This window comes from Chiloscyllium punctatum, chromosome 4 (assembly GCF_047496795.1).
Source record: "Chiloscyllium punctatum isolate Juve2018m chromosome 4, sChiPun1.3, whole genome shotgun sequence".
Lineage (NCBI taxonomy): Eukaryota > Metazoa > Chordata > Chondrichthyes > Orectolobiformes > Hemiscylliidae > Chiloscyllium > Chiloscyllium punctatum.
In genome coordinates this window covers 10,705,029-10,732,341 of record NC_092742.1, presented here as the reverse complement: position 1 = coordinate 10,732,341, position 27,313 = coordinate 10,705,029, and the positions used below count along the sequence as shown (strand labels likewise).

Here is a 27,313-nt window from a genome sequence, read left to right as displayed (position 1 = left end):
GAAAGCAGCATTTTAAAATTGCTTTCACTTGGTAAGTGTGTTTGGGGAAATGGAGGAAGAAGGAAAATAGCACATATTCCATCTCTGCACTTGTATCCACTGTCACTAAAACAGACAAACCAGCTCTCTCTCAATATCTCCCTTGGTATTTTCTCTCGCATGATTTCTTTTATCAGTTCCAATATATGCAACGCCTTATATTTGCCATCTCTGAACTTGATCATTTACTGAACAATCCCGGTACAAACACCTTTGAGCACGCTCTGCAAATCCTGGCTGCCTCACTGATTCTAATTTTAAGATCATAAGATGCGATGCTTGCTTTGAGACTAAAAGCCCAGACATTGTTCCTTCCAGAATGGGGAGCATGCACTCAGGTGACCGAGACTCCCTCAAGCTCATTTCTTTGCTTTAGCAAGTAGTTGATCTAGATCCAGGCTTTATCTGTGATGGCTGCTGACATAGCTTTGGAACTAGTCATTTGTACAATTGTTTATTCCAGATCTACTATTACCAGGAAATGCAATGTCAGTAATCAATATTGGATATTGCCTTTCCCAAATAAGATTTCGAAGATTTGAGGGAAAGCTTCACTTTTGTCGATTGTCTGAAAGTTATTCCCCATGGATCACAAGTAAATACGGTCTAATCAAACTATTATGACACACTTCTGAGCAGATGGGGTTTGAACCTGGGTCTCCTGGCTCAGAGTTAGGTATACTACCACTGTGCCACAAGACATCCCATTGTACACTGCAACATCTTCATTGTCTGGAATTTTCAGGATCAAGTCATTACTGTATTTTAAATTTTCTCTATTGTAATGTTGTTAGAAAGCCTTGTTGTAAGTATGATGGAAGAGGCTGCAACATAGTGGCGTCACTGGATAGTAATTCCAAACCCCAGGCTAATGCTTTGGGAACAGGGCTCAAATCCCACCAGATAGAGACTTGAATGCAATAAAAAGCATGGAATAAAAATGGTGGCTATGTGACTATTTATGACTGTTGTAAAAACCCATCAGGTTTACGAATATCTTTTAGGGAAGAGCATATGCCATCTTTTATCCCGTTGGCCATCATATGACTCCAATCCTCAGCACTGTGGCTGGCACTTACCCTCTATTACAAATGGGCAATAAATGCTGGCCTACCCAGCTGAGCCCACATTCCAGGAACAAATGAAACAAAAGATTATAAATATTTACGTGAAGCAAAACAGTGATAGATTATTATTAAACACCAAGAAAAATTGTGTTATTTATTCAAATACCGCATCTTCCAAATTATCACACCTGAAGTATCGTACTAAAGTAGTATTGCTTTAGTTGATTCAAAAAATTTCCAGACAACCAGTGATTCAGAATATATATTCTGACTGGAGCAGTTATCGTGTAACTGTTAAGCAGCAAGGACATTCACAGATTTTTCAACTTTTGGATTTTTGTAGAATATCTAATTGAATTATCAAAGTTTGTACATGGTTGACATTAAATAACTGAAACAAAATCAAGCAGTTATTTGGCAAATTTAGCTACCACTTATTCATTTGATCTGGGGATAAACAAGTGTTTTAAATGTCTTCCTCATTGCAATAGCATTGACTACAGTAAATGAGGAAAGAGGTCATTTTTGGTTTCTGCCAAGCAAAACAGCTAATGTCAGCAAACCTTTACCTGCTGTGACATTTTAAGAGTGAGTGACACCACTAAATTGTCCTTCTTTGGTATAGGACTATTCAGAACTAGAGAGGAAGTCCTTCAATTCTGGCCCACCAGAGGAAATTTATTCAGGAGCAGACAGGTAAAAATCCAAGTATTTGGTATCACTTAAAATGACCAACAGCATGAACAAAAGGTTGCTTATTTTCAAAACCATCTCCCAGTCAAATAAATAGCTGGAATGGAACAAACGAGGCAGAAAGCAACAAGACTTTGAACAATACGAGTACGTGGCATTGCCTGCTAACATGGCTACTATTAAAATATTTAATTAATTCTTCATAAAAGCTCCAACAGCAGTCGTTTTGCTCAGTTTGAATTAGTTTCTAAATGTAGATTTAATTAAGCAACCATAACCATTTTGCTTGAAATTGCATGTTCTTAATATAAAGCTTCATCATCCAATATACTATTTCAACTTTTTATTACTTAACATCAATGATGCTTATCTGGCAGTATAATTAACATCCCATGATCTGTTCATGAGTGACATATTGGGTAGAAGCAAAAGACATATATAATAAAACAATTCCTACATTACTGAAAACCAAAGTGCATAATTTCACTTAAATATACATAAAATCACAGATGCAGAATATTTGCTACTTTCCTGCTTTTGTATCAATGGAAGACGTTAGTATAATCAAAACAAAATCTTAGTTTGCATGATAACAAGGACAGAATTGACCATAACATTCAAAAACACATTTGAGTACAAAACATGTGTTTGGTTTAGGTAGTCATCTTCCATAAGAATTTCAAGGAGTTGGAAGTTGATTTTAGATACACATAATGAAAATTTTAAAAACTGACTTTATATCATCATTTGCCAGAACACTCAAATTTACTCAGAGCAATCTACTTAACTATATACTTAGCTGGGTTCGATAAACCTACAGCATTGTGTCTCAAGAAGTGGCCGTTAACAAAACCAAGCAATCATTCAAACAAAATTAAAATACAAGATGTTATTTCACAGGCATGGCTTTTTCAATCTGCACTGTTTCAAATGTAACTGAGAGGCAAAAAAAATACTGTACTTCACAGAATATATCCATCACCGAATTCTTGAAACCAAGCTTTATCTAAATATTAAACATGCCCACAAATAAAAAGAGCACATAAAAGTTTAGCACAGAACAGGAAAATTAACCCATATCCATACTCTGGAGGATTTATCTTATACATACTGCCTAACTCTGACCATTTAATCATGCTTTCTCACCAAAAGCCAGGCTCTTAGTGATTTTGCGCAGCTTTTGCTGCGTGGTTCCTGCAGCAACAATCTGCAGCCCTTTAGAAGGCTTATTTTATGGATGGCCATGCATTTGATGGAAATGCAAGAAAGGCATCAAGTGAAAAACTGAAGAACCTCAAGTCAACCTTGGAATCTTTGAAAACATAATTACAAACAATTATTTTGCTGGAAAAAGTTAACAACAACTGGCTTCTGACCCAGTGACAAGTGGGATATCTATGATGAGAGATGAATTCTCAGTTTCCTTTCCACGAGCAGTGTTGTTTGACCTAAGAACTAACAAAAATGTTCATCACAACTAGTGCTGCTGGATATTAGAGAAAAGGAATGGCAGGACTTAAGTTTTTGAGCAATTCTCTTCATTACCACTTAACATTTTGACACAAGTGTATTTGCATGCCACACACTGAAGGTAAGATGATGATTGGTACTGACCATTATACGGAGATGGCTCACCTTTGCTGGGCTTCTCCTCAGTGGTATTCGCCAGCAAGGGGGCAGTCAGAACATGCATGCAGTGCTTGTAAAAGAAACTCAGGAATTCCGTCTTCTCTGTTTTCTGCACAAAATAATGCATCTTAATTTAGACTTCCTTGCTTTCAGAATGGTGCGTTACTAACAGGGACTGCAATTTAATTATCATTTATTAATATTTTAGTACAAATGTAATTACTGTCTAAGAAGCAGAACCTGATATGAAGCTGGTCAGAGAAGAACTTATACTTATTAAAACAGATAGTCACAGTGTGGCAAAACAGTGATGGGTTTTGTTCTTCCAATCTGGACTATGTTTGGACATGCGACTTATCGCACCGCTACTTGGGTGATACACCAGTAATTAATTTTCTGTTAGTGCAAAGATCTCAAAAAAAAGTAAGGAATTTAAATAAGCACACTCATGAGAAGAGAAATGAATCACACATCAGTGGCCCTCTAACATCTACATTAATGTTTGAATCTATTCCCCACACACTTTCAAATTTGAAGACAACCTTCTACACTTTTAGCAAGGGGATATACCAGAATAAAATTACTTCAATTGGGATGTAATTTGCTCAATTAGTACTCTTAGATGTGAAAAGCCAAAGACCTATCTTTCAATTTAAGTTCTCTTCAGTTTAGGACAGAGTACATAGCTGCTCTTAAATTACTAAATCGCCAAATTAACATAAAATGGCTTTGTAGAATGCAAAAAAAACTCACTAATGCCTTTCTTACATTGGGAATAATGAGATATGGTTCCTGGTGGCAAGGCCAGCATTTTTTTGCTCATCTCTAACTGCCCCTGACAAGGAAGTGATGAGCTTAGAGCTTAGAACATAGAAAAGTACAGCACAGAAAAGGCCCTTTGGCCCACGATGTTGTGCTGAGGTTTAATCCTCATGTAAAATATACCAACTTAACCTACGCACCCCTCAACTCACTGCTATCCATGTGCATGTCCAACAGTTGCTTAAATGCCCCCAGGGACTCTGCTTCCACCACCACAGCTGGCAACGCATTCCATGCATACGTGGGTGGCACGGTGGCACAGTGGTTAGCACTGCTGCCTCACAGCGCCTGAGACCCAGGTTCAATTCACGACTGTGTGGAGTTTGCACGTTCTCCCTGTGTCTGCACGGGTTTCCTCTGGGTGCTCCGGTTTCCTCCCACAGTCCAAAGATGTGCAGGTCAGGTGAATTGGCCATGCTAAATTGCCCATAGTGTTAGGTAAGGGGTAAATGTAGGGGTATGGGTGGGTTGCGCTTCAGTGGGTCGGTGTGGACTTGTTGGGCCGAAGGGCCTGTTTCCACACTGTAATCTAATCTAATCTAATCTAAACTCTCTGCGTAAAGAACCTACCTCTGAAGTGTCCTTTATACCTTCCTCCCAATATCTTCAAACTATGACTCCTCGTACCAGTCAATCGTGCCCTGGGGAAAAGTCTCTGGCTATTGACTCCATCTATTCCACTCATTATTTTGTACACCTTGATCAGGTCTCCTCTCTTCCTCCTCCTCTCCAGAGAGAAAAGTCTGAGTTTATTCAACCTTTCTTCATAAGGCAAGCCCTCCTGGTAAACCTTCTTTGCACCCTCTCCAAAGCCTCTGTATCTTTCCTATAGTAGGGCAACCAGAACTGGACACAATATTCCAAGTGTGGTCGCACCAGGGACTTGTAGAGCTGCAGCAAAACCTCGCGGCTCTTAAACTTGATACCTGTTAATGAAAGCCAAAACACCATATGCTTTCTTAACAACCCTACCCACTTGGGTGGCAACTTTGAAGGATCTATGTACTTGCATACCCTGATCCCTCTGTTCCTCCACACTGCCAAGAATGTTGTCTTTAATCCTATAATCAGCATTCGAGTTTGCCCTTACAAAATGCATCACTTCACATTTATCCAGGTTGAACTCCATCTGCCATTTCTCAGCCCAGCTCTGCATCCTGTCTATGTCACGCTGCAGCCTGCAGTAGCCCTCTGCACTATCGACGACACCTCCAACCTTTGTGTCATCTGCAAATTTACTAACCCATCCCTCAATCTCCTCATCCAAGTTATTTATAAAAACTACAAAGAGCAGAGCCCTGCGGGACCTCATTCAACACTGACCTCCAGGCAGAATACTTTCCATCTACAACCACTCTCTGCCTTCTGTCAGCCAACCAATTCTGAATCCAGATAGCCAAAGCTCCCTGTATCCCATACTTCCTGACTTTATGAATGAGCCTACCATGGGGAACCTTATCAAATGTGTTGCTGAAATCCATATACACCATGTCTATTGCTCGACCGTCGTTGACCTGTCTTGATACCTCCTCGAAGAACTCAGTAAGATTTGTGAGGCATGACCTGCCCCTAACAAAGTCACGCTGACTGCCTTTAATCACACTATGCTTTGCCAAATAGTCATAAATCCTATCCCTCAGAATTCTTTCCAAAACTTTGCTGACCACAGATGTAAGACTGATTGGTCTGTAATTGCCAGGGATTTCCCTTTTACCGTTCTTGAAAAGAGGAACAGCATTCACATCCTTCCAATTCTCCGGTATGACTCCTGTGGAGAGGGAGGAAGCAAATATCCTCGCCAGCGGCTTAGCAACCTCCTTTTCTCACTTCCTGGAGCAGTCTAGGATAAATCTGGTCTGGCCCTGGGGATTTATCAATCTTAATGTTTTCCAAAATTTCTAGCACATCAACTTCATCAATCTTGATTTGGTCAAGACTGTATCCCAGCTCCTCGAAGTTTTAATTTACAATAAGTTCCCTTTCCTTGGTGAAAACCAAAGCAAAAAACTCATTTAGGGCTTCCCCTATCTGCTCAGACTTCACGCACAAGTTCCATACGCTATCTCTGATTGGCCCTACCTTCTCCCTGATCATTCTCTTATTCCTCACGTATGAGTAAAATGCCTTTGGGTTCTCCCTAATCCTTCTTGCCAAGGATTTGTTTCTCGAAATGCTATAGTGCACATGAAGAGGGTATTTTTCCAATGTTAATAGGTCAGGAAGACCTCAACCCAATGAAGACAAAGAAAGAGTAACATATTTCCAAGTCATGATGATGAGAAAGGGATGATCACCTTACTGGGATTGTACAAGAGATGGCAAATAGGGTTAAGGAGAATCCAAAGGGATTCTGAAAATACATTAACGACAAAGAGTAACCTAGGGAGAGAACAAGGCCCCTCAAAGATCAGCAAGACCACCTATGTGTGGAACTGCGGGAAGTAGGGGAGATACTAAACAAGTATTTTGCATCAGTATTTACTGTGGAGGAGGAGACGGATTCTACAGAAATTGGGGAAATAAATAGCGACACCTTGAAAAATATCCATACTACAAAAGGTGGTGGTGGCGCCTTAAAACACACACAGAGGTGGATAAATCTCTGGGACCTGATCAGGTGTACCCTAGAACTTTGTGGGAAGCTACGGAAGTGATTGTGAGGCCCATTGCTGAGATATTTGTATCATCAATAGCTACAGGTTAGGTGCTGGAAAACTAGAGGTTGGCTAACATGGTGCCACTATTCAAGAAAGGCGGTGAGGAAAAGCCAGGGAACTATAGACTGTTGAGCCTGACATCAGTGGTGGGCAAGTTATGAAGGGAACCCTGAGGGGCAGCTTTTATATGTATTTGGAAAGCTAAGAAGTGATTAGGGATAGTCAACATGAGCTTGGGAAATCATGTCTCACTAACTGAGTTTTTTGAAGAGGTGAAGGAGTGATGAAGACAGAGCAGTGGACATGTTCTATAGGGAATGCAGTAAGGCATTTGACAAGGTCCTGCACATTAGACTGAATGGGTATACAGGGATAATTAGCCATTTAGATACAGAGCCAGCTCAAAAGTAGGAGACAAAGGGCGGTAGTGGAGGGCTGCTTTTCAATCTGGAGGCCTGTGACCAGCTGAGTGCCATAAGGATCGGTGCTGGATCCACTGCTTTTTGTCATTTATATAAATGACTTGGATGTGAACACAGGAGATATGGTTAAAAAGTTTGCAGATGACACCAAAATTGGTGGTGTAGTGGACAACCAAGGAGGTTACCTTGGGGTACAATGGCACTTTGATCAGATAGGCAAGTAGGCCAATATACTTAATGGTAAGGCCCTGGGGAGAGTTGCTGAACAAAGGGAGCTTGGATTGCAGGTTCACAGTTCTTTGAAAATAGAGCCGCAGGTAGTTAGGACAGTGAAGGGACATTTGGTATGCTTGCCTTTACTGGTCGTTGCATTGAATATAGGGGCTGGGAGGTCATGCTGCGAATGTACAGGACATTAGTCAGGCCCCTTTGCATGCATTTCTGGTCTCCCTGCTATAAGGAAGGAAGTTGTGAATTCTGAAACGGCTCAGAAAAGATTTATCGGGATGTTGCCGGGTTGGAGGGTTTGAGGGAGATGCTGAATAGTCTGGGGCTTTTTTCCCCTGAAGCATTGGAGACTGAGGGGTAATCTTATAAAATCATGAAGGGGCATAGACAGGGTGAATAACCGGGGTTTTTCCTCAGGGTAGCAGAGTCCAAAACTAGAGGGCATAGGTTTAAGGTGAGACAGGAAAGATTTAAATAGGACCTAAGGGACAACTTTTTCACAAAGAGTGGTGCATATATAGAATGAGCTACCAGACAAAATGGTGGAGGTTGGTACAATTGCAACATTTAAAAGGCATCTGGATGGGTAAATGAATAGGAATGGTTGAGAGGGATATAGGACGTGCTGGCAAATGGGACTAGATTGATTTTGGATATCTGGTTCGCATGGACCAGTTGGGCTGAAGGGTCTGTTTCCATGCTGTACAGCTGCATGACTGTAACTCTATGAGCTGCATTGGGACATCTCTAAAGTAAAAATGCCCTCCTTCCTATTTCCCTTCCTGGACTTTAAAATCCAACTTTCTCACCTTCTTCCCCATTGCTCTTGTTCACTTTTCTAAGATGCCATAATCCTGCATGACCAATCGTCTAGTTTACTTGAAGCTAGTGTTTCACTGGTACTGGTCCCCTGGGACTGCTGCCAGGTTTGTGGTGGTTCTGAGACAGTTGGAGCTGCTAGCTGTTCTGAAGGGCTAGCACTTCTGGAGGGTGGGATCTCCTCACACTATGGGGACAAAATCACACACTGCCCTTGGTGAGTCACTTTAACTAGATTAAGATTTGATGATCTTTAAAGGGTTAAGCAGTCTGCTCCATTCTAAAGTTCTGACCCTAGTCATTGGAACTGTAAGACTGAAAGGAGGGAGAGGGATTTACTGGCTGACGAATGGGAGCTCCTTCGGAGCTGATGTAACTCAGCCCAAAAGATGTGCAAGTTAGGTGGATTGGCTATGCTAAATTGCACAGAGTGTTCATGGATGTGTAGATTAAGTATGATAGCCATGGGAAATATATGGGTGAGAGGGTAGGGGAATGGGTCTGGATGGGATGCTCTTTGGAGAGTCGGTGTGGACTCATTGGGTTGATTGACCTGCTTCCACAATGAAGGAATTCTTAGATTCTAAAATAAAACCACCTCTCATTAGTCCTTTGAGGCAAAAGGTGTTCATGCCCATTGACCGAAGAGTTTATTGGGTTTCAATGGTTTCACTAATGCTTGCTAAGGCCCATTTGAAAGCCTGTGAAGATAGGGCTGGATGCTGCACGTGGTTGAGCTTTGAATGAGTTCTTCTCTTGCAATTTCCTCTCTTAAGTGCTTACTCCTGCCTCTGCACTGAAGGAGGCAAGACTATCTAACATTTAAAACAAAACATTCATTCACAGGATGCGAGCATCGCTGGCTAGTCCAGCATTTATCGCCCATCCCGAATGGCCCAGGAAGCAGTTAAAAGTGAACCACATTGCTATGGGTCTGGAGTCACATGAAGGCCAGACCATGTAAAGACAGCAAATTCCTTCCCTCAAGGACATTCCTGAACAAGATGCGGTCTTCTGATAATCAACAATGTCATTGTTAGACTCTTATTTCTAGATTTTCTTTCTCATTGAATTCAAATTCCATCATTTACCAAGACAGGATTCAAGCCTGGGATCCAGAAATTACCTGAGTTTCCAAATTAATAGTTTTGCAATAATACCACGAGGCTATTGCCTCCCATGGTCTTTTCCTTTGGTTGCGTCAGATGCAGCGATCTTAGGCAAGCTTAAGGAAACTGGAAAGCTTAAACCAAAATTTTAATGTCCTTGTAAAGCTTCTGTTGATCACCATGAGGTCAACAGCTCAAGCTTTCCATAGCTAATTCACTTTATGTGACAGGCCGGCATTCTTGCAGCCCATTTCAGTTGTGACTCCCTGAATATTGAGTTTATGCCCAAAATGTTGATTCTCCTGCTCCTCGGATGCAGCCGGACCTGCTGTGCCTTTCTGGCGCTACCCTTTATGACTCTGACTCTTCAGCATCTGCAATCCTCACTTTCCTGTGACCTGCTTGAATTCAAAACAATTTTGTTTTCTCCCCTCTACACATGTGGCTTTAAGTGTTACTACAGTACTAAAGATTTCTATGGTAATGATCTCCAAACAGTGGAAGCAGAATCAGGAGGTTTGTAATATATTTAAAGCAGGAAGTGGGAGATAAAAGAAAGCAACAGAACATGAGACAACTAAACAGAAAAACTGAGATAGACCAAGGAACTTCTTAATAATAGAAGAGGATAAATAATTCAGGCCTTTTGAGCTTGTTTCACCGATCAACAGAGTTTACCGCTGTTTAACTCCCCAAGTTTTTTTTTTAAAATGATGCCAACGCCTGAGACCCAATTTGCCTCTCCTTCTATTACAGTGTTAGTTCTGAGGATAGCCAAAATGATGTTCACAATCATCCTCAGAGAATTGATTTATTTCAGGATACACAATTTTAAAGTGTATATTTTCTCACAATTAACATTCCGGGGACACTATTGTTTTTGGAATTTAAGTTAGATGGCATGCATTAAAAATCTTTCTCCAATGGTTGGGTATAAAGTCCAGCAGGAATTATCAATCCATTGGGAAAAACACAGACAGCAATTTAAGTAGTTATAACATGCAGTATAATACATGGTATTCTTAACGTAATGAGTGAATAAATTAACTCCTCAGTGGATAGATGCAGAAGACATTCACAGCTGAACAATCCTGTGGAGAATTACTGGTGCATTTTTGCACTAAACCCTCAGCACATACTGTATATTTAAAAGAAGTACCTCAATGTCTTGACTCAGTGCCTCAAAGGAATTGTTTTAAGAGAGACAAAATAATCTAAATTACCTGCCATAGCCTTCTGAAACTATGTCAGTGCAAAGAGGAGCTATCAATATTAAACCTCTCATGGAATCAAGAAGCATCAGGTGCAGGCAAAGTTGAATCGAGGAAGGAGATCAGCCACATCTGCAAGAAGTGATGGGACAGACTCAAGGGGCATACATGTGCACTCTCTCTGTTCCTCTTGCTTAGTTCAAGAAAAAGGAGACCTATGTCAGATATAGAAAGCTGGGATCAAGTGCATCTCATGAAACGTATAGGTAGGGTAAGGCATATTTAAGAGAGAAATCAGAAGGACAAAAAGGGGATAGAAGATAACCTTGGCAGATAAGGTTAAGGAAAATCCAAGAGATTCTACGAGTACATTAACGGCAAAAGAGCAACTGGGGGAGGCAAGGTTAGTTAAGTTTGCAGATGAAACCAAATTGATGGTATAGTGGACAGTAAAGGAGTTTAACTAAGAATACAACTGGATTTTGATCTGCTGGGCCAATGGGCCAAGGAGTGGCAGATGGAGTTTAACTTACCATAATGCAACACCTCGCATTTATCTAAGATGAACAAGGTCAGGACTGACACAGTTAATGGTCAGGCCCTGGGGAGGGTTTTTGAATAGACTGACCTTGAGGTTCAGGTACATACTTCTTTTAAAGTGTTGTTATAGGTAGACAGGGTGGTGAAGGTGGCATTGAGCGCACCTGCTGTCATCGCTCAGATCAGTGGATATAGGAGTTGGAAAGTCACGTTGCGGTTGTTTAAGATATTGTTCTCAGTTCTGGTCACCTTTCATAGATCCTTTGAAAAGCTGGTGGCACTATCCTCACTGATCTCAACATTTTTGGATATTGGACAATTAAATAGAAAAATAGAGAAAGGGCACAATTTGCTTTTATCGTTGGGCTTTTGTTTCACTATAAAAAAAGCGCCTGCGTGCTTATACAGTTTAACAATATTTTGTATCTGAAATTTGACTTTACAGCACTGAAACTTTTTAAGTCAGATTTCTTTTTCTTTGGAAAACATTTTTATTTGTGAAAAAGTCTGAATTTAAGTATGAACAAACAGAAGTAGAAGTTTCAGCCAGAAATATTAAAACCTCCTAATCTAGAATCAATGTTAAAGGAAAGAGCGAGGTCAGATATCTAGAGTAGGCAAGGCATATCTCAGCATCCTAATGTATTATTTAGTAGGAAAATACATTGCCCATTTACATTTGAGCATAACCTGCACTCAATAACTTTGAAATGGCAAATCAAAACTGGAGAAGTATTGCGCTACAGGGCTCAGATTAATGGTTACAATTGTGCATCTGTTTGAACAAATAAAGATTCTGCAATTGGACTATCAGTGATTGCACTGTAGAGGATGCAGAGGAGATTCACCAGGATTTAAAATTCCCAACAGCGTGGAAACAGGCTCTTCGGCCCAGCAAGTCCACAATGACCCTCCAAACAGCAACCCACCCAGACCTATTCCCCTATATTTCCCTGTGACTAATGCACCTAACCTTCATATTCCTGGATACAATGGGCAATTTAACATGGCCAATTCACCTAACCTGCACATCTTTTGATTGTGAGAGGAAACCCATGTAGACACAGGGAGAATGTGCAAACTCCACACAGACAGTTGCCAGAGACTGGAATCAAACCTGGTGCTGTGTGGCAGCAGTGCTAATCACTGAGCCGCCGTGCCACCCCAAAGGATGTGGCCTGGCAGGAAAAAATTCAGTTATGAGGAGAGATTAAATATACTGGATTTGTTTTTCTTGGAGCAGAAGAGGCTGAGTGGGGAATACAATTCAAGAATACAAAATTATGAGAAGCATGGACAGTGTAGAGTGTGAGAATCTCTTCCCCATGCCTGACGTGTCTAAGACCAGAGGGTATATGTTTAAGGTGAAGAGCAAATGATTTACAGTAGGTCTGGGGAAAAATGTTTTCACCTAGAGGGTGGTAGATAGATAGAATGTGCTGCCTAAGAGGGTAGTGGAGGCAGGAACTCTCTTCATATTTAAGAAATATCTACTTAAGTACTTAAAATGCCGGTACATAGTAGGCTATGGACTAAGTGCAGGTAAATGAGATTAGTGTAGTTTGATGTTTGTTGGTCAAAATAAACATGGTGGGCAGAGGGGCCTTTTTCTATGCTGTGTGATTCAATGGCTATGATTCTATTTCTAGATTAAATTATTCAGCTTCTAATCAAACTTGTGAATGATAAACAGCCAACCAACTCAGAGGACACACTTCTCAAGAAATTACCTAATGCTTTCTTTGATATTCCACTCAAAGTCATACAAGTCTACAAAGGCTTGCGAGTACAAACACACAGTGACAGAAAGGTACAGCACTGAAAAAGACCCTTTGGTCTAACTCATCCATGCCGACCAGATACCCCAACCTAATCTAGTCCCATTTTCCCAAGCTTGGCCCATATGCCTCTAAACCCTTCCTATTCAAATACACATCCAGGTGCCTTTTAAATGTTACAATTGTATCAGTTGCCACCACTTCCTCTGGCAGCTCATTCCATACACGTACCACCCTCTGCGTGAAATCGTTGCCCCTTAGGTCTCTTTTATATCTCCCTCCCACCACCCCCCACCGCCAACCCCCAACCCTAAACCTATGCTCTCTAGTTATGGACTCCCCCGCCCCAGGGAAAAGACTTTGTCTATTTATCCTGTCCATGCCCCTCATAATTTTATAAAATTCTAAGAGATCACCCCTCAGCCTTTGATGCTCCAGGGAAAACAGCCCCAGACTATTTAGCCTCTCCTTACAGCTCAAATCCTCCAACCCTGGCAACAACCTTGTAAATCTTTCTGAACCCTTTCAAGTTTTATAACATCTTTCCGATAGGAAGGAGACCAGAACTGCACACAATATTCCAAAAGTGACCTAACCAATGTCCTGTATAGCCGCAACATGACCTCCCAACGCCTTTACTCAAAAAAAGGAAAGCATACCAAATGCCTTCTTCACTATCCTATCGACCTGCGACTCCACTTTCAAGGAGCTATGAACTTGCACTCCAAGGTCTCTTTGCTCAGCAACACTCCCTAGGACCTTACCATTAAGTGTATAAAGTCCTGCCCTGATTTGCTTTCCCAAATAGCACCTCGCATTTATCTGAATTAAACTCCATCTGCCACTTCTCAGCCCATTAGCCCATCTGATCAAGAACCTGTTGTAATCTGAGGTAACCTTCTTCACTGTCCACTACATCTCCAATTTGGGTGTCATCTGGAAACTTACTTACTATACCTCCTATGTTCTTATCCAAATTATTTATATAAATGACAAAACGTAGTGGACCCAACAACAATCCTTGTGGCATTCCACTGGTTACAGGCCTCCAGTCTGAAAAACTCTCCACCAAAGGTCTTCTACCTTCGAGCCAGTTCTGTATCCAAATGGCCAGTTCTCCCTGTATTCCATGAGAACCAACCTAGTTAAGCAGTCTTCCATGGGGAACCTTACTGAAGGCTATATAGCCAGATGCCAACTCGCAGACCCCTCCTCCTCCTACCTCCTTGATCTCGACCTTGCCTCCCATCACCAAACCATCAGCTCCCAGATCATCCACAACCTCATCACCTCTGGGGATCTCCCATCCACAGCCTCCAACCTCAATGCCTGTGAAGCCCGCACTGGCCGATTCTACCTCCTTCCTAAGATCCACAAACCTGACTGCCCCGACGACCCATTGTCTCAGCTTCTGCCTGTTCCACCGAACTCATCACTTCCTACCTCGACACCGTCCTGGCCCCCTTAGTCCAGGAACTCCCCACTACGTTCGGGACACCACCTATGCCCTTCACCTCCGCCAAGATTTTCGTTTCCCCAGCCCCCAACACCTCCCCTTCACCATGGACATCCAGTCCATGTGCACATCGATCCGCCACGACGAAGGTCTCCAAGCCCTCAGTTTCTTCCTCTCATGCCGTACCAACCAGTACCCTTCCACCAACACCCTCATCCGCCTAACTGAACTGGTCCTCATCCTCAATTTCCCCTTCCAATCCTCCCACTTCCTCCAAACCAAAGGGGTAGCCATGGGCCACCACATGGGACCCAGCTTTGTCTGACTGTTTGTTGGATACTCGGAACAGTCCATCTGCCGCAGTTACACCGGCACCTGTTCCTCCGCTACATTGATGACTGTATTGACACTGCTTAGTGTTCCCACGAGAAGGTTGAATAGTTCATCAACTTCACCAATGCTTTCCACCCTGATCTCCAATTCACCTGGACCATCTCGGACACCTCCCTCCCCTTCCTGGACCTCTCCATCACTGTCTCTGGCGATCGACTAACCATATAGACATATACTACAAGCCCACCAACTCCCACAGCTATCTAGACTACACCTCCTCCTACCCTATATCTCCCGTAAAAACACTATCCCTTATTCCCAATTCTGCCGCTTCCACCTCAGCTGTTCTCAGGATGACCAATTCCTCCTCAAATGGTCCCAGATGGCCTCTTTCTTCCATTATCACAACTTCCCTTCCCATGTGGGTGACGATGCCCTTCAACACATCTCCTCCACTTTACACACCACTGTCCTTGAACCCCACCCTTCCCAACGCAACAAGGACAGAACCCCACTGATCCTCACCTTCTACCACACCGACCTCCGCATACATCGTATCATCCTCCGCCACCTCCAAATGTACCCCACCACCAACGATATATTTCCTTCCCTATTAGCATTCTGGAGAGATCATTCCCTCTGCGACTCCCTCATCAGGTCCATACCCCCCACCAGCACACACCCCACTCCTGGCACCTTTCCCTGCCACCACAGGAAGTGCAAAACCTGTGCCCACACCACTCCCCTCACCTCTGTCCAAGGCCCCAAATGATCCTTCCACACCCATCAGAAATTTACTCTGTACCTCTGCCAATGTCATCTAACGCATGCATTGCGCCTGGTGTGGTCTCCTCTACATCAGGGAGACAAGATGTCTTCTTGCGGATCCTTTCAGAGAACATCTCTGGGACATCCGCACCCACCAACCCCATCGCTTCATGGCTGAACACTTCATCTGCTCCTCCCACTCCATCGAGGATATGCAGGTCCTAGGCCTCCTCCAAAGCCCCTCACAACATTATCCCACTCCGAAGCCTCCAACTCGGCACTGCCATCCAGACCTGTCCATCATTCCTCCCTCTGACCTATCATCTTCTCCCTCACCATCTACCTATCGCTTTCTCAGCTATGTTCCCCCCAACCCCACCCACCTCCCATTTATCTCTCAGCCGCGGTCCACAAGCCTCATTCCTGAAGAAGGGCTTTTGCCCGAAACGTCAATTCTCCTGCTCCTCAGATGCTGCCTGACCTGCTGCACTTTCCCAGCAACACGTTTTCGTCTCTGATCCCCAGCATCTGCAGTCCTCACTTTCTCCATATAGATCATGTCCATCGCTCTGCCCTCATCAAACCTCTTTGTTACTTTCTCAAAAAACTCAATCAAGTTCGTGAGACATGATTTCCCACGTACAAAGCCATGTTGACTATCCCTAATCAGTCCTTGTCATTCCAAATACGTCTAGATCCTGTCCCTCAGTATTCCCTCCAACAACTTGCCCACCCACTGACGTCAGGTTCACCGGTCTATAGTTCCCTGGCTTTTCCTTACCACCTTTCTTAAAAATGGTACCACGTTAGCCAACCTCCAGTCTTCTAGCGCCTCTCCTGTGACTATCAACAATACAAATATCTCAGCAAGGGGTCCAACAATCACTTCCCTGGCTTCTCAGAGTTCTAGGGTACACTTGATCAGGCCCTGGGGATGTATCCACCTTTATGCATTTCAAGACATCCAGCATTTCCTCCTCTGTAATATGGACATGTTTCAAGCTGTCACCATCTATTTCCCCACATTCTATATCTCAATTACAATTCAATTTCTATAATTTTCCACATGTACCAATACATAAACCAGGATAGCCCATAAACCAGCAATGAGAAAGAACTTTTCAGTCGGGGAAGTGCAATCAAAAACAGAGAGAAAGCAACAAAGTGACAGGACTGAAGGAGGGAATCTGGTGGTTGGAGGCTGAGTAAGGACTTGAAAAGCTTCTGTTAGTACTGGTGTTCAGCATTAAGCAGATGATGATGTTGAATATCAAAGTAAAGCTGGGAAAAGACAAGAAGAGGTCTCAATGAAAGAATATGTATTGATCCTTTAGGGATCTTTCCTCTTGATTTGTGTCTCAGCGTGTAGCACCTTCATTTCAGAATCACAAGGTTGTGGCTTTAAGCACTTGAGCAATACACAGAACACAACAGTGCCGCGGGATGGCTCCTCAGGGATATCATCTTCCTTTTGAGACAATAAATTGAGGCTTCCTCTGATCTTTCAGGAGGGCATGAAATAGGTTATGGCTTTATTTCAAAGAACAATACGGGAGCCTGCCCCCTATGCTCGCCAGATTTATCTCTCAACTGTAATTACAAAAAATAGATAACTGGTCATTATCACTTTGCTGTTTGTGGAATTTGACTTTGCACAAACTGGTTGCTGTGCTTCCTAATGTAATGTAATGGAACAATATTGCAACACTGACTAATCATTGACTTTAAAATGCCTTGTGATATCCAAAGGTTGCAAAAGTTTCTATATCAATCAAGACTTTCTACCCTGTGGGCCATGGCAAGAAAGGTAATCCAGATATAGACTGGATACACACACATGTGCATTACCACAAAGAACTGGGCATCCTTGGTATGTGAAGGATGGTAACCTTTGATGAAGTTTGGCTTCAATGAAATTATAGCTTAAGGCTTTCTGGTAGACAGACAGGTAGTTGCTCATGTTTGAAGGAAAAATTACAACAATGTTAGTAAAGGAAACATTCAGTGGAGGAAACAGAGCCCAGAAGATTTATAGCTCAGGCTGAGGTTCAGGTTGTAACTTTGCTCGCTGAGCTGCAAGGTTTGCTTTCAGACGTTTCGTCACCATACTAGGTAACATCATTAATGAGCATCCGGTGAAGCGCAGGTATTATGTCCCGCTTTTTAGTTGTGTCTTGGTCTCCTAAGATGTCATTTCCAGTTCTTTTTCTCAAAGGATGGTAGATGGAGTCTAAATCGATGTGTTTTTTTTGATGGAGTTCCAGTTAGATGTTATACAGGTCAAAAATGTTTTACATATAGATGAAGGAGGACATCACGTCGACAGGGACAACACATCCATCCCAGAACAAGCGAAACAGAGACATGCATGGAAATTCCTAGAGGCTTGGCATTGCCATCAATAAACACATTGATTTGGACCATCCTGAGAAGAACTGGAAATGATATCACCCACCTTAAGAGACCAAAACACACAAATAGAAAGCGGGACATAACACCAACGTTTCACCGGATGGTCACCGATGATGTTACCTAGTATGGTGACAAAACATCTGAAAACAAACCTTCCAGTTCAGCGAGCAAACTTACAAACTGAAACAGCCCATTCAGGATGTAGTAAAGCATGCCAAGGTTCAATGCCCCTAGACGTAGCTAGAAGTACTGACTGGAAAGGCGGATGGAGTTGACATTGGAGATGTATAGAATGACGTCTGTATTAAAATAATGTAGATTTGAATTTTATTTATATATATATAATATATAAATAAATAAAATACATGAAAACCATAGATAATGAACACTGAATACTTGGAAAATCAAACTCAATTTTAAAAAAACATACTTACATTGGCTGTGGCCAACATATTCTCAGGGTCAACTAAAGTGCGGAGTAGTCCCATAAGTTGGACTGCACCACCCAGTTCAGGGTCTGGATCACAAATCATATGCTCAATGATGAGATTAATGAGCAAGATATCCTAAAATAAAGTACAGCAATAGTTAAGTTTCAAGTTCAAATCAAGCTACGAACTAATACACGTAATTAAACAATATTCAAGTAGCACAAGCATTCATTGAGTTTTTCCTGTCATTTAACTTCAGGAAGCAGTTTTTACTTGAACATAACACTTTAAAGTGCTGATTTTGGGAATTGTATTCCATGATTCTGTTGCCTGTACAATAATAAAGTTTGCCCCATATAACCAGCTGAGCATAAATTCTCTCCAACTACTGTCTTTAATCTGTTCCACAAATTTCTCTCTCGCGTTCCCTCATAAAAGCTAAACGAGACTATTTCCAAACTTGGTATATTTGACTTAGAGATAAACTTCAATTGCGATGATAAACAATCACTGACTGTCTATTTACAGCTTCATAATACTGTCTCACTTCATCCCTACCTCAGTTAACTTGCTACTGAAACCCTCATCATGCCTTTCAAAATACACACATTCCAAACGGTACAAAAGGTTCCTACAGAATGACCAACAGCCTGTAGGAAATTGGAAAAATTAAAGTATCTTTCCAAATAAAACATAGTTCTGCAAAGTCAGGTTAAAGATTGGACAATATAAAAGAAAAGCAAAGAATTACCAGAAAAAAGGGAAAATTAGAAGTAGAAAGCAAGACAGAAACATAAAAATCAAAACTATAAAAAGTTTCTCTAAATATTTTAAAACGTTAAATGTGCATTGGTTCCATAGAAATTGAGCCTATTAAATTAATAATGGAAAAGAAGATGGCAAAAGAATTTAATGAATATTTTACATTGGTCTTCATTATAGAACAGTTGATTCCAAGCATTCCTTTTACTTACAAGATCATTTTTAAAATTTAAGTGCAAGCTAGGATCTACCCAAAAGAAAATACAGAAGAAACAGTTTGCTTTTATGATATACGATATGAATCTATACCAAATGTATATTAATCTTCATGTTATCCTCTATTGTCAAGAGTTAGTGTGGGTTGCTGGAGGCAGTCAGTGGGTCTGGCGACATCTGAGAAGAAAAATCAGATAACATTTCAGGTCCGGTGCCCTTTCCTCTGGTTTTTCTTCACGGATACTGCCGGACCTGCTGAACTTTTCCAGTGGCTTCGGTTTCTGTTCCATGTTATTTCTGTCATTTGGTTTGTCTCCAGCACCACCTTATTTTTATTTTTTTGTAATTATCTCACTGCCTCTTTTAATTGGATTATAGGTCATCCCTTTGGTGTTCTTCAGCTATTAACACTATACTCACACTGTAACATTGTTGGTCACCTGCGAAGACTTATTATTTGACAGTCCACTCACACCATTTCTATGATCTTTTGATTTCTCTGCCCTTGAGAGATAAGGTCATAAATTCTGTGCTGTGTGCGCTTCCTTCTTACTTCACCTGACGAAGGGAATATGCTCCAAAAACTTGTGATTTCAAATAAACCTGCTGGATTATAACCAGGTGTCATGCGATTTCTGACTTAGTCCACCCCCGTCTAAAAGCGGCACTTTCACACGTACATTATCTGCCATTGCCTTGACGTCTGGCTTGTAGTTTGAGACTGCTCATGATCACAGTCATCAAATGGGTTGCTGGTGCAATACTTGGACTTGATTACAGTCACTTGGAAGAATGCTTGCTTCAAGAGAATCACTGAGTAGCATGTGCTGGATTGCTGTGATTATTTTTCCTGAGTGGCAAGCCTTAACTTGTGGGGTACTGCAGGAATCAGTGCTTGAATTCAGTTATTCACAATATAGTTCAATGATTTAGAAGAGATAACTAAAAGTATTATCTTCAAGTTTGCTGACGCCACAAAGGCGGGTGAGTGGATGAGTAGTGAGCAGGATGCACAGATGCTTCAGTATGATTTAGCCAAGTTGAGCGGGTGAGCAAATAAATGGCAGATGAAATGCAACATAAATAAATTAATCCGCTTTGGTAGCAAACACAGGAATGCAGATTATTTAATTGGGAAAGGGGGTGCTGCAACGAGCCATAGGTGGCCATGTACATGAGATGCTGAAAGCAAGCATGTAAATGCAACAGATAGAGAAAAAGGCTTATACAGTTGTAGAGTCATTGTCATAGAGATATACAGCACAGAAATAGATCATTTGGTCCAACATGTCCATGCCGACTAGATATCCTAGATAAATATAGTCCCATTTGCCAGCATTTGGCTCATATCCCTCTAACCTCTTCCTATTTATATACCCATCCTGACGCCTTTTAAGTGTTCTAATTATATCAACCTCCACCACTTCCTCTGGCAGCTCATTCCATACACACACCATCCTCTGCGTGAAAAAGATGTCTCTTTTAAATCTCTCTCCTCTCTCCTTAAACCTACGCTCTCTAGTCTTGGACTCCCCGACCCCAGGGAGAAGACATTGCCTATTTAACCATCCATGCCCCTCATGATTTTAGAAATCTCTATAAGGTCACCCCTCAGCCTCTGACACTCCAAGTATGTTAACCTCCATAGCAAGAGGATTTGAGTTCTGGGGCAAGGATGGCTTGCTGCAATTATACAGAGCCTTGGTGAGACCACACTTGGAATATAGTGTGCAGTTTAGATCTCCTTATTGGAGAAGGCTATTCTGGCTATATGAGGAGTACAAAAGGGTTTTACCAGTCTGATTCTTGGGATAGCAAGACTGTCATATATAAAAATAAAGGACTGGATCAATTATAATGGGGAAATATATGGGACGGACCTCACAGAAGCTTATAAAATTCTAACAGGACTAGACAGAATAAATGCCAGAATAATGCCTCTGATGACCAGAGAGTCCGGAGACCAGGGTCAAAGTTTAAGAATACAGGGTAAGCTATTTACAGCTGACATGAGGAGGAATTTCTTCAACCAGAGAGTGGCGAACCTTTGGGAATTCTCTGCCACAGAAAGCAGTTAAGGCCAGGAGATTGAATGTTTTCAAGAAGCTAGATATAGTTCTGAGGGTTAAAGGGCATGGGGAAAAAAAAACAGGAGCAGGATACTGAGCTGGATGATCAGCCATGATCATACTGAATGGTGGAACAGGTTCAAAAGGGTCTAGTGAACTACTACTGCTATTTTGTTACTTTGTTTCATCATTGTTATTAAAGACTTTGAACGCAGAATCAGTAGCCACAGTTATTCTTTGCTAATTACTTCGCCATCTGTAAATGATTTCTTACATTTTACCAGATGTTGGCAAATGCAGAATGACACTTCAGTGCAGGCCTCACATTTCTGCTTGTTTTGAAACAAAATATAGTGCTGAGCTTCCAATTGGCTTTTAGTTCATCAATTTTCTTTGTCTAATGCAGACCCTTCAAGACAAAACTATCTTGGAATTTACTGTGCATTTTTTCATTGTTTTATTCCAAATATACCTTCTTACTTATCGACATACTGGTGACATTCAGGGCAAATGGTCTTAGCTTTTACGTAAAGTCATACAGATATATAGCACAGAAGCATGCCCTTCAGCTCAATTAGTACATGCTGACCAGGTTTCCCAAGCTAAACTAGTCCCATCTGCCTGTATTGGCCCACATCCCTCTAAACCTTCCCTATCCATTTACCTGTGTAGAGTCAGAGAGTTTACAGTTGTGAACAGAAGTTCATTTTCTCATTCCGTATGGAGTTTGCACATTTTTGGCTTCATTTTAGGTGGTACAGGCTCATCACTTATCATTATTGCTCCAATTTGTAGTATATGACATCACCTTGCCGGTGGTAATGTTATATATAAGTCTCTCTTCCAGACCTCAAGAACATCCAGAAAACGGATGCTTTCAAGTAAAGGCATAGGAGGTCATTTCTGTGGTCACAATTTATTGGTGGAGCTCCTGGTTAGCTTGCGTTGCTAATATATTGGATGTGAGGCATGTTAGTGTTCTCTGTAGTTTTTCTTCACCCTACATGGGCCTAATAGGTAAGCAGCTGAAGTGGAAAAAACACTGCAGGTCTACAAAGAACGGGCAGAAAAGCAGGACCAGCTGAGCTAATCTTGCAGACAGTCTGCACGGACATGAACAGCTGAATAGTCTCCAAAGTTTTCAATATAGTAATGTACTGGCTTCACACATCAGTTCATATCATAATTTTTATACATTTGTTTGTACTGCAATGAAAAAACTTGCTTTATGCTGTAATGGTCATTCATCTGGACCAATCAGAAACACAATACTACAAGTTGACAAGCCCTATTGAGCATGCAATTTTCTCTTGTTTGTGAAGAGGGAATGAGGGTGGGAGGAGAGATCAACTAAGATAGACTCTGCATCTGACAAATTGGTCATGATCTGTTGGGTTTGAGTCAACATTTGGTTGAAGTGAGGTATGTGTTCCTTGATCCAACCTTTGTGCAAATTATTTTTAAATTTTTAAATTCAGGGCACAGTGGTTAGCACTGCTGCCTCACAGCGCCAGAGACTCTGGTTCAATTCCCGCCTCAGGCGGCTGTCTGTGTGGAGTTTTCACATTCTCCCAGTGTCTGCGTGGGTTTCCTCCAGGTGCTCCGGTTTCCTCCCACAGTCCAAAAATGTGCAGGTTAGGTGGATTGGCCATGCTAAATTGCCCATAGTGTTAGGTGAAGGGGTAAATGTATGGGAATGGGTCTGGTTGGGTTGCTCTTCGGAGGGTCGGTGTGGACTTGTTGGGCCGAAGGGCCTGTTTCCACACTAAGTAATCTAATCTAATCCAAATTCAACAAACTATATTTCAGGAGGGAATCTCAACAGTTTGCATTATGTATTTTTCAAGCCAAGCCAATCACATTTATTCTGAACTATTCTTGTGTTTATAAATTGTAAAAGTACTCTATTCTCTTTGATTGTATTTTCCAAGCAAGCATGGCTGGGTGAGTAAGTGACAGTGTTAGATTTCTGGCATGGAATGATGAAATAACAATCCGCTTTATTTGAGCTCACAAAATGCTTGCTGGGGTAAAGAACTAAATACATCTTCTTTAAAAAAACTATATATAAACAGTAAGGGAATGGAACAGGGATTTTAGCTGTGACAGTTTTGTGTCTTAAGCACTTTATACAAGAAAGTAAGAGTGAATAATTGGAGATACACACACAACACATCAGATTTTACACACTCTACATAACTAGTTCCAAGCCTCTATTCTATTATTAAAGAAAGCAGATGATTTTGCACTACGTGAAGGAAGTACACCACAAAATTGTGAGAACTAAATGCAACAGCAAAGCTACCTTAATGAGCAGACACAGGCAAGTAAAAGATGGCAGCCCAATTTCATAGAGGAAAAAAAAAGTGCAAGAAAACAAGTTAAATATGTACAGCACAGAAACAGACCCTTCGGTCCAACTCGTTCAAGCCAACCAGATATCCTACATTAATCTAGTCGCATTGCCAGCATTTGGCCCATATCCCTCTAAACCCTTTCTATTCATGTATCCATCCAGATGTCTTTTAAATATTGCAACTTTACCAGCCTTCTCCACCTCCTCTGGCAACTTATTCCATATACATACCATCCTCTTCATGAAAATGTTCCCCCTTAGGTGCCTTTTAAATCTTTGCTCTCTCTTAAACTTATGTCTCTAGTTTTGGATTCCCCAACCCTGGGGAAAACACCTTGGCTATTCACCTTATCCATGCTCCTCACAACTTTGTAAATCTGTGGAAGGTTACCTCTCAGCTTCAATCAATAGTTGTTTGGTAGCACTGAACTTAAGTATTGCTGGAAAAAGAATGATATTCTTGGAACTGGCCCTGATGTGTACAAGTTGAAAAGTTTAAATACTGAACTTGAAATTTTTAACCAGTTATTGTTGGTTTTTCAATCCCTGAAAATCATATACTTTTTTGGTCCAAGCTTTCACAATTTGAAACATCCATTTTAAAAAAATACATTAATTTAAAAGAAAATCTCTCTAAACATTTAATTTTTATTTCATGTTAATCATGCCAAGTAGCAACCTTGTAAATCTGCCCAGTACTCCCAGTTGCTTCAACACTTGTTCCGATGATGTGGAGTCCAACAATGTACACTGTCTTTCAACATGATCCTAACTAAGGCTTAATACAAAAATAAAATTTCTTTTAAAGCATCAGGACGTTGCAAACTACTTTGCAGTCAACAAAATACTTTTGCAATACAGAGACAATGTAGCAAACCAAGGTTCCACAAACAATAACGATGAGACAATCTGGTTGACAAATGTTCAGGAATAAAAACCGGCCAGGTCATTGGAATTCCTTTGCTCTTCATGAACGGATAAGCCTACTTGTACGTGGGAGGTCAAGACTGGCCCTCACATGATCTAAAAGCAGTTACTTCCAAAAGTGTACAAGGTGTCTGTCTAAATTGTGTACACAAGTTTCTGGAGTGGCATTGCCGTCTGACTCTGATTAATTAATACATCTTGAAATCTTCAATACTGTTACTGCACGTACAATACTAGGTAACACTGTAATGGTTTAACAATTCGACAACCTATTAATCATCTTAAATGCTCATTCACTCTACCACTCTGTTGGTGTAGAGATACAAACAAGGAGTAGGACTGTTCCAGTAGCAACTTTCAAGTACACAACCTCCACAACCTGGTAAGATCGGGGCATTAGACACATGGAAACAGCACCAACTGGAAATTCATCTCCAAGATACACATCAATGCCATATGGTTCTTTCACGGTCAGTCAATGAAAATCCTTGAACTCCTTCCATATCACTGTTCTGGGCATACCTGCATTACATGAACTGCAAGAGTTGAAGGCACACCATCACACGTTCAAGGATAATTAAGGAATGGTAAAAAAAAAACTTGCCTTCCCAGCAATGCATTCATCCTAAGTAATTACTAAAACAAAATGCATCTAGCTTGACAAACCAAAATAAACTATGCCTTGCATTCAATCATTTAAGAAAATCAACTTTCAATTACTTACATCATCATTTTGTTGAGCTTCTTGCATGACAAATTCTCGTACCATGGATGGATTATACTCAACCAAGTAGGAAAATATATCAGTGGCTGCACTTCGCACCTGAATGTCATCCATGCCCTGGAAAATTAATAATTTAAAATTCAAGCTATTCAGACTAAGTACACTTTTAATGGATGAGGAAAGAACACAGTATCATCTTAATCAAATTACACCAACAAAATAATCAATATCATTTTCAGAAATTAAGTGCCTTCGATATAAATGGCAGGCTCTATGAACGCTCCTTATGGTAGTATTATTGATAGAAGTAACTACTGCTAAAACTGCATGAAAAGGGAAGGTGCCTCCAGCCAAGGCATCCTTGAAGGTAAGGCAGGTTTCTTTACATACCATTCTCAGCAGCAAGCGAATTCTTGCTTAGACAGGATTTGAAAAGTGTACTCCTACCCATTTACATTAAGGCCAGATATTAATTCAACTTCACTTCTTCAGACTGCTAGATGCACTCTAGCTATAGAGTAAAACTATGTTTTGGAGGTGTTTAAAAGCAAATCACCATGCTGCCTATTTTAATGATCTATCCATTAAAACTTCCAAAATACACCTCTTGACTGTTCTGGAATTCAGCAATGCTACAGGTCCCTTACATACAAGTGCATCTGCTCAGAAACAAACCTCGAGACAGAGGGAGCAAGGTAGGCAGAGCGAGGAAAAAAGAAACTTCAGGAAACTCTGAACATCAAAGGAAAGGCACTGAATCAATTATCTGAATGAAATACTACCTGCCCATCTCGTTTGGATAATCGAGGTTCCTCTGTATAGAGAGCAAAATTCCTATAGCAGAAGTACATTTTCGTGAAGGAGGAGGATTGTAGGAAGAGGATAACCTTAGATGGATAGAGGATTGGCTAACTAATAGAAAGCAAGGTTAGGATAAGCTCTTCTATTAGTTTGCCAATCTTCTTTCCATGCCAGTATACTATCCACAACACCATGGATACTTTGAGGACGGATGGCAATGTATAGTGGGGTGCTACAGGGATCAATGTTGGAGCTCTGATTATTTACAATATATAGTCATGACTACAATGACAGAAATAAATGCACTATTGCCAAGGCTACCATCACACAAGAATAGGTGGGAAGGCAAGTGGTGACACCAGGCACCTACAGAGGCATATAGACAGAAGTGAGTGGATTGAAAAGAACTTGGCAGATGCATATAATGTAGGAAAAAGTGAGATAATGCATTTTGGTGGGAAGAGGAGCTGAACATTATTTAAATGGAGAAAAAAAGCGCAGAAAGCTTCAACAAAGGGAGGTTAGTTGGTCTTTGTGCCGAAATTGTATGCAAGTTCAGCAGGCAATGGGAAGGGAAATGGAATGTCAGACATCATTTCCCACGGAATACAATATAAAAATAAGGAAGTCTTGCCAAAACAATGCAAGGTACTAATCAGACCATACCTAGAATATGGAAAACAGCGTTAGTCCCCTTATCAAAGGGGATGCATACAGCCCAGAGAAGATTCAGTAGGTATATCTTGCGTATGAAGGGAGCAATTAGGCCTGAACACATTGAAGTTTAGAAGAATAAGAGGTGATCTTAAATGAAATCTACTAGATTGTTAGGGAAACTTGAAAGACTAGGTGAAAGGTTGTTTCTTCTTGTCGGACGGTCTGTGGCCAAAAGTCAAAATCTTAGATTAAGGTAGTTGCCCACTTAGGAAAGAGATCAGAAGGAATTTCTTCATATGAAAATAGTGAATTTGTTGAATTCTTGACAACAGAGGGCTGGGAAATGTGGGTTAAATGGAAGTAGGTTTGCTCACTGAGCTGGAAGGT

The 27,313-nt window shown here is 41.2% G+C and overlaps 1 protein-coding gene across 2 annotated transcripts in view; it reads right to left on the bottom strand.

The window, feature by feature from the left end:
• smek1 (SMEK homolog 1, suppressor of mek1 (Dictyostelium)) overlaps positions 1–27,313 on the bottom strand; it is a 146,667-nt gene that overhangs the window by 14,131 nt on the left and 105,223 nt on the right. The window contains exons 7-9 of one of the 2 annotated variants that reach the window (XM_072568053.1): positions 25,469–25,585; positions 18,418–18,549; positions 3,435–3,537 (exon numbers count right to left, since the gene is read on the bottom strand). In XM_072568053.1, coding sequence (XP_072424154.1) covers positions 3,435–3,537; positions 18,418–18,549; positions 25,469–25,585 — 352 coding nt within the window. Of the gene's footprint in view, positions 1–3,413; positions 3,538–18,417; positions 18,550–25,468; positions 25,586–27,313 lie in introns of both variants that reach the window. The other variant, XM_072568052.1, reaches the window with a different exon arrangement.